General features: G+C 37.6%; 1 protein-coding gene across 1 annotated transcript in view; it reads left to right on the top strand.

The window, feature by feature from the left end:
* Positions 1-8,813, top strand: part of PPFIBP2 (PTPRF interacting protein, binding protein 2 (liprin beta 2)) — a 70,441-nt gene that overhangs the window by 40,829 nt on the left and 20,799 nt on the right. Inside the window, exons 6-8 of the mRNA XM_009870953.1 lie at positions 1,531-1,662; positions 5,452-5,634; positions 7,590-7,682. Coding sequence (XP_009869255.1) covers positions 1,531-1,662; positions 5,452-5,634; positions 7,590-7,682 — 408 coding nt within the window. The remainder of the gene's footprint in view (positions 1-1,530; positions 1,663-5,451; positions 5,635-7,589; positions 7,683-8,813) is intronic.

The raw sequence follows: 8,813 nt of genomic DNA on the forward strand, positions 1-8,813 counted from the left end.
CATCACACTGGGAGTACTGGGTGGCTTAGATAGTTGGTGTTGCAATGCAGACACAATTTTAGTACTATTTTTAATTTGGGCGATATTCCCCACCAGACTAAAACAATTTACATGTAGAGCAGAATTGGGTTCCAAGTAAACTTTAACTGTATAATTTTTTAAATGACCTCTGTGGCTTCCTTGGCTCCAAGCCATGGTCTACAATATGCTGTTCAGTTTGTGGAAGAGATGAAAAAAGGGTGATGGATTGAGCAATTTCTGATCACTTATCAGCATAGATCCAGAATAACTGTGGCAACTTCAGTTAAGTCACTTCCATGTAATTCAAAGCAGAATCTGCTATGATTCCTTAGTGTGTTTCATATGAAAAAAACCCTAATGTGAGTTATGAATTACCATAACTTTTTTAACCATTTAGAAACCTATGTTCTTTTACAAAAAATTATTTTGTGATTGGAAAATTAGGTACTGGTTTTTTTCAGTAAGGCTTAAACTCGAATGTTTGTGGGTTTTTTTCCTCTTTGAAAATGGAGGCCAAGAGAAGCATTTTACATAAATATAATACACTGTTAAACTTTGGAAGATTTTTTTTCTTTGGCTCTCCTGAAAACTGAAAGATGCAATGAGGGTGTGAATACTGAATGTTTTCCAAACACAGTGATACCACTCTGTTCAAAGTAGGACTTCGTCTGCAAGCTGGAAAACAAACTCTGGACACGCAAGCAAAGTCAGGGCCAATTGTTTCTCCTTTACACTGTAACCCAGTTGAGACATTGCCTTGTAGCTGCTTTTCATTCACTGCTCTTCCCTCCACAGTACCTTCAAAAGTTAACAAGTACTACTACATGGTGTAAACTTTCAAGTACTATTAGCATGACTACAGAAATGTTGCTTGTCTTTGGTACTCTTATTTTGGATAGGGTGCTCATTCCCTAATACATTCTTTGATGAATAACACATGATAAGTTCTAAAATGTTTCATTGTCATACTAAAACTTAGCTTTTTTTCTGATGAGTATTTTAGGAAATAGTCAACTGTTTTGTAATATGTCGTGTGTCACTGTGTAGATTTGTGCTTGTTCAGCGTTATTATTGTTTTCTGATTTTCATATTTGCCACACATTTTCTTCAAATAGGGTGGGGGGCACAGTGGTTTAGTGATTAACATGGCAGAACGTGTAGGTGAAAATAGCTGCAGAACTTGAGAAACACACAGTGCGAACAGTTCAAAGTGCATACACACAGTAAAGAGAGGTAGAGAAATTTGCTTCATTGTGAATTTGCCAATCACTGCGTTATATATTTAATTTTTAGTTGCTTTTTCTGCCTGCAGTGAAATCTATCTTGATACAGTTTTTACACTGTGAAGCAGTAACAAGCATGACTTTCAAAGAAAAGAATTATTTTGTTTTCATATTGAAAGCATAAACACTGGGGTAGAAACTTTTCTGTGGGTCTGCCAATAAATCACGTGGCATTCTGTCAGTATTCAAATAAATAACTAGAGAAAATGTTCTGCTTTGCTTTCAGGAGTTGCTGAGTCGAACATCACTAGAGACTCAGAAGTTAGATCTAATGGCTGAAGTTTCAGATCTGAAGATTAAGCTGGTTGGTATGGAAAAGGAACAGAGCGAATATGAAGAGAAACAGAACAAAGCTGAGGTGAGTTTCTTTTGTTAGCTTGTTTTCTTTCTTATTTTTAGGTTTTTGTTTTCTATCACGTCTGTGATATGCTGTCACACACCTGAGCCTTTGAGGTGAAATCAGCATGCAGTAGGACTTGCCATGCTTATAGCGTCATCCGTATCATTGTTGCTGTGAATTCAGTGGTGAATAAGAGTATGTGTATGTGGTTTCTTTTTGCCTTTCTCATTATACTTCAGAAGGTGCTGTCTGGCTTTAAACAAGGCACAAAGTCCCTCCCAGAAGCATACATTACAATTGGCATTCACTTAACCTTTTCCACAGGAGCCGTAGGAGCTCTTCTATTTACTCATTTATGCCAGCTCACTAGTATCAGGGGTGCTCCAAACACTTAAATAACCACCATTGGTGATTTTGATGTATTCCTGGCACATGGAAGGGAAAGACAAGATTATGTAACAGCACACAAAAAAGAGGTATGCATTGGAGGCAATTCTAATCCTTACTCCCCTTCAGAGTCGCAAGTTCTGGACGTCAGACAAGCTTTTCTTTTTACCACATTGGTTAAGAAAGAGAGTACGAAACGGAATTGTATGAACAACATGCATTTCCTGGCAATGAGTAGCAGGTGGGAGCTAGGAAAGAGAGCAATTATGGAAGAGAGTAAGTCATGCAAATTGTCACATGTTGCCTTACTCGTTGGTCCTGTAGGGGAACAACTAGCAGCAGAGGATTGCTTGGCAATGGAAGGTTACTAGGTCCAAGATATATACATTGCTTACTGAAAAAAAGACTTTAGGTCTCACATTGGCTTAGGAGAATTTGAAGTCCAGGAAGTGTTAAAAAATCCAGTTAGTGTTATTTGTTCTCCATAACTAGTGGAATATTTGCTAAATATGCATAAGTAATTTACCTGCAGTGACCTAATGTGTTTGGGGTGTGGGGTGTTTTTTGACTTATCTATTCTCTGAAGTTTTCTGTAGAGATTAAAAGATAGCTTAAGGAGAGCAATTTCTGGCAGGTGTTGCAAGCCAGAGAGGCACCAGCTGCTGCTTTTACCATCTGTAGCCTTCTCATGCTCTTTCACCCATAACTGGCAGGGTCTTGTGTACAGAAGGTTTAAGCGGTCTCACACTACCTGAAAATCTGCACAGGTCTGTGCGGTGCCAAATTGCTCAAGATGGCAGCCTGTGCCCAGCAGCTGCTTTCCTGAGAGCCGTTCAGCATTTCCCCCTACATGTCCAACACTAGGACCAGGTGCCTGAATTACTGCAGGACACGCACATCAGCCTGACTTCTGGAAAGCAGCAAAGCTTCTGAGTGCGTTTGCATTGACAGGGCTTCTGGCACCCAGCAGGTCTGGGTGTTCTGAGGCTGAGGCTACGACCTGTGAAATTCTTCTGCCACTGCAACAAGGTGTGTGGCCCACTTGGAAGGAGAAGTTGAGCTTTATTGGCCTGGAAGCCTTTGTTGTATTGCTAATGATAGGAAATGTTCCTGCTAAATCTAATCTGATGGAAAAGTTGAGAATCATTGTGTTAAGCATGCCCTGAATTATTAACTACCCCCGAGATGTGATTAGGTTCTGGCCTGTCAACAGTCACAAACTGTTGTGTGAACAAAGCAAGGAAAATGGGTCTTGTAAGTAAAGCTGTGAAAATAAACAGTGTTTTTGGTTTGCTCGTTGAACCATTTTTTAAAATTATTTCAGATTGCCTTGAATAAGCACTAATCCAATTTGTCAAGGCAAACACATTGGATGCTTTTTTGAATTCTAATGCTTTAACCCTATTTCCTATCCTTTTACTGTAAATTTTACTACTTTTTCAGTACAAGCATCATCTTCAATATCACAATGAAGTTTAGTAATATATTCTCTTTATATTATTACACTACAGCTCCTGCTTAAATTTGGTAATAGTTTGGGAATCTGCCTTTAGCTTGCTCTTGTTCATGCATACACAGTTGTCTTGTGGTAACCTAATTGCTTCAGAGACAGCTCTCCAAACTGATGGTGACCAAATGAATATAATTTTGCTGTAATTGTACCTCTGAATATCATGGTTCCTACAACATGCTCTTACAGCACGTAATGCCTCAAATGAAATGTCAGTTAATATTTTTATGTTAAGTGGAACAAAGTTGTGGGTGACAGAGCTAGAGCCTTTCTTACAGACTGCAGCTGGCCTGTGCTGCTCTCAAGACTGTTTAGGATTGACAGAGGTGAGCAGAACAGTGATTTAGTGGATTTGCTACTATCAGAAGTAATAGTCTTCAGTTTTCGCCCCAGTGTGTGTGTTACAGAGGCATCCAGTAGTTATGGTACTTTAAATAGCTTGTTAATTATACTTCTTGGCTGACTCCACCACTCCTAAATATAATGTCATGTTTTAAAAAGTTTAAAATTAAATGTGACATTGCAGAATAATTCAGCTAAACCATATTTGCTCCATACTCTAATATTGTGTCAGCTTATTTCACAGCAGCTGCTTCCAGTCACGTAGAATTTATCTATGGAATTATTTCTCTGATTGGATTGAGGGGAAACAAAGCAAATTAAAATAGCCTTTTAAATATGAGCAAGTTTTAGTGTGTCAGATGCATTTCACTTTACCTTGTGCAGCAGTGGTTTAGTTTTGGTTTTAGGTAGCAGCAAAGAGTTTATGAAGCATCTCTAACCTCCTCTCAAAGGTATTGATTTCACGCTGAATGCCACTTGTCTCTGGCTCTTCAAAAGCACATGCTAAATTTAAAGTGCCATTTACTTCTATGTATAACACAGGGGCCAGGAGGATAGCTGCTTGTAAATGTACCATCTCACTCTTGGCTTTGCCATTTTAATTCATTTTTTGTGGAATAGTGTTCTACTTTTGCAGCAGGGATGCTCTGAAGGTTTCTGAAATCCCACTTGGGGGAGTTTGTGTAACTTTTCTCTTACCTGAGAAACCCTAGAAAATTTGGAAATGTGTTTTCTTAATGGAGCAAGGTACAAGCAAGCAGCATTATCAAGTGATTAATGGCAGCCTAGATGCCTGCTCCACATGAACATAGACAAAAGAGAACTTCTTTCACTATTAGGGAGACTCCAGAAGTAATTGTCCATTTCAACTTGCTTAACAGCTCTTCTTCTGTCCTACTTTTTCTTTTTTTAGCATGGAATAAGTTTTGTAGTTTTTGCATTTTTGAACTGAAGATCTGAAGTTTGCTATAAGCTCTTGGGAAGTGTTTTGTGGTTCTTGTGTGAACACTTCTGAATTAAATATCTAGCACATAATTACTTGCATGTTCGAAGTCAGCCCTGGCAAAGTGCGTCAGTCTGTAAAAGCTTGGATATTGCAGAGTTGGTATGCTAAGGCTACGGTGGGAGAGTAGGTTGGGGCCCCAAATGGGCACTTTGCAATTTATTCTTGGTGGATGATTTGGCTGCGTAAATGAATGTAATCAAGTACTATTTCAGCAAAAGTGTGCCTCTGAGCCAGCATATTAAAATATATTCCAATTTTTCGAGGTATCTGATGTCATGTGACTATATAAATTTCAAAAAATGAGTGCCCAAATTCTAATCTTCACTGATTAGTTTGGAATGTAGATTCTGTTCTATTTAAACTGTAGTTAGTGCAATATTCCAGGTTTATACCCAATTGCATACACTTTATCATAAGGGAAACACATCAACTGTCTTTTCTCAGTTTGCCTTTGATGTGCTTCATGTATTTCTTTGTGCTGCAATGGTAGAAATATCTTCTTCGCATCATTTTCTTTCTCACCTTTTTTTTTGTCTTTTTTCCTTTCTTCCTATGTTTTTAGTCAGTAGTGAACCTGATCAGTGAGCTACAGGAGCAGATGTGTAAACTGCAGCTGGAAATTAATAGTAGAATTCAAGAAAGAAAGTCTCAAGATAGGAAACCAGACTTGACACCTAATGGTCCTCAATCTAGTTCGAGATCAGTGGTAGAGACTCTCAGCCAGAAGAATTGTTCTCGGTGTGATGTACGAGAAGTACACCTTAGCAGAAGCCTGTGTATTGCCTCTTCTTTTCTCTTGCAAAAGCATAATTCCACTAACCAGAGCTATGTTGTGAAGTATTGGCATTAATCTTTGTGGCTTTCATTTAGTGAAGATTGGGGTGGTCATAAAAATTATTTAGAAAGCAACCAACAAAACAACCACACCAAAAAAAAACCCCAACCAACACCCTGGACACCTCACCTCCGGTTATTGGGACAAATCTGGGCACCATTGATGTCTGTCTACTAAAGCACAGATATCTGGAAGAGAGTCACCTTTCGTATTTTTTTGACTCGTATGTTGATAGTGCCTAGTGTGAGGTTTGCTTGGGTTTTTTTTCCTAAGTTGAGATTTGTCTGTTTGTTGTGCAGCATGCTAGCATGGTTGTTTGCTGATTTTCCTCACAATAACATCACGCTGACTGTGCATCATGGTATGCCACAAGTAATCTGAAAACAGATTACTAATTCCTGAATATCTTAAAGGCTTAATACAGGTATGAAATAGAGCCTTAGGTAAGACTACCTGAAATGTATCCTCACTTTTTCTAATAATAATGTTAAAGTGAATGAAAAGAGTCGGAATAAAAATAACAAAGCAAATCCAAGACATTGTTACGATGTTAGCAGTTATTAGAAAAACATTTTTGAATCTACGTTATTGATCCTAGTTATATCTGACAAAAACTATGTTACATGTCAAAACAAAAGCTACTTTCATAAACTGCTTAAATTTGCTGAAGGTGGGATGATGCTAGTATGCCTGAAAATGTCCGTTTTAATATTTGCTTTGAAATCAGTTTGCTTTAGTTGCCTCATCTCTCTGTTTAAAATTTGGAACCACAAAATTCATTGTATAGGTAATCCACTTATATTGTGAGGGAGTTTTCCAGGAATTTTTCTCACAGGTGTGGGGTTTTTTTATGAATATAACTCATTTCATTATGATGCCTGTTTTGTAGGTGGTGCTATTGTTTCTGAGCTCACCTCTGTCCAGACCTGATTAATGACCAATTAGACTGCAGTACAAGCTACATATGGGAGACAGAATCCGAGAGCCAAATCTGGGATATTAGTATGACTATTCAATGTGTATAGTATATAGGATTCCAGAATTGGGTTACGCTTTCAAATTTTTCCTTTCCTCAGTTCATTTTAAGACATTTGGTCTTGTGAGAATTTAGCAATACGGTCCTGAATGAATGATACAATGCAGTTGTGTCAAGGAAAGAGAGAAGGGACATTTAAGAGGCAGCTTTGTCAGAGGACTAGACCGAGAATTTTTGGAACTGGCTGCAGCTATAGGCAGCATCAGCTCAATTTGCAAGCGCAGACATAATGCTGAAAGGAGCATATTTGTAATCATATTTGATTGGAGGTGCGTGGTGTTAAATGCTTGTAACTTGCGAGATACTATTTAGCTGGAGTGTTACTGTTCTTGGTACATAGCTTAAACTCTTGTTTGGGGAGAGAGCTGTCACTTTAATGAAAATAATCTTTTAGCACTGCATGTTTCTGCTTACTTTCTGAAAAACAAAACCCAAAGCATCACCCAGCCAAAACAAACAAACAAGCCAACCCATCCCGCCTCCCCCATCCCCTGCAAGAAAACCCCAACCAACCTAATAGTTAATGTTATGTGAGACTGCAGTTGTGGATTTTTTGGGTCCTTTTCACTGAAGGAGAAACGACTTCACCAGGCTCGGCTATCTTCCTTAATATGACTAAGAAATTTGTTCATAATTTCAAGTGGAACGTTTGAGAAAGTATTTCTTGTCTCTCAATTCAAAATAGTTTTTGTCTTTTTAGACTAAGTCATAGTGGTTCAGTGTTCATGACTGTGTGGCAAATGCATGATGTTTAATTCAGGACTAAAAAACTTTTATCTGCCAGAGAGATCTTGATTTTAACTGCTCTTTAACTGTTCTTCCTTTGCAGGGTTTGCTACAGGAACTTAGACACCTCAAAATTAAAGTGGAAGAACTGGAAAATGAAAGAAATCAATACGAGTGGAAATTAAAAGCAACTAAAGTAAGCAAAATATTTGGCATTTACTAATGACAGACTTATTTCAGTTGGAAAGGGATATGCTCTGCTTCTCATCAATTTTTACTTTTCTTACAGTTGCCTTGTGTCAGGGCCTACTATATAAAGTCAAATTTTCTTCAATTATCTTTGAAATAAGTATTTTGGTTTAAAATTTTTGTGGCTTCTTTTTGTGCCTTTTGCTCTCTCCTTGCAGTTTCCAGTCTTCTAGCTTTTTATAATTCTTACTTTTAAAAAACCAAACCCACAGAAGAGATGTTTTGACTTACAAAAGACTTGTTCTAAGGAGAGGCCTCTTGAAGAGTTTCTGTCTTTTATCTGTGTAATGGTGACAAGCCCCTGCAGAATATGCTTTCCAGACAGATGATATGAGACATGCAAAGCAGAATGGCTGTTCACTTACTATGGAGTTTATTTTAATAGACATTAAGCCTGAAATACACCATTAGATCATCTGCTTTGACTTTGTGTATATCAAAGTGCATAGCTGCCTTACCCTTCTGTTGACCTTAAATCGTGGAAAGCTTCTGGATCGTTATTCTGGAGAAACTCAACACTTGAAACATTTCATCATTTTCTCCAGTAATTAATTTTTCTAATTGAACATTCTCATTGTTAAACAGTTGCACTTTATTTCTAGTTTGAATTTTTAGCCTTTTTCCATTAAATTAAAAAGCAACTTATTATTTTTCCCTGTTGAGGTACACTTCTGTTCTTACAAATGACTGACACTCTTTGAGTTGTGGCTGGATTTTTCAAAAACATTCCAAATTTTTTATACTGAGCTTTCTTTTTAATACTCAGTATCTTCATCCTGAAATGACTGACAGCTAGTATTTGTATTAGCATTTCTTTCTTTTGAGAATTCTTGGAAAAATATTGCTGTCGTGCCTTTTTTTCCTATTAAGATAATAGCTCCGTGAAAATGTTTTCTCTGACATGGTTGATATGAACAGTCTTTGGGAAAATATTTTCTCAAGCAGTATGTGGCCAGCTGCCAAGACAGATAAAGATTATGGGAAGTGTAGTTGCACAAGGAAAATAAGAAAAGAGCATCATAAAACTCATTGAGTGAGAAAAGATGCAGGACTAGAAAGAAAGAAAAGTACAGGGAAA

The sequence above is a fragment of the Apaloderma vittatum genome, unplaced genomic scaffold (assembly GCF_000703405.1).
Source record: "Apaloderma vittatum isolate BGI_N311 unplaced genomic scaffold, ASM70340v1 scaffold18256, whole genome shotgun sequence".
Taxonomy (NCBI): Eukaryota; Metazoa; Chordata; class Aves; order Trogoniformes; family Trogonidae; genus Apaloderma; species Apaloderma vittatum.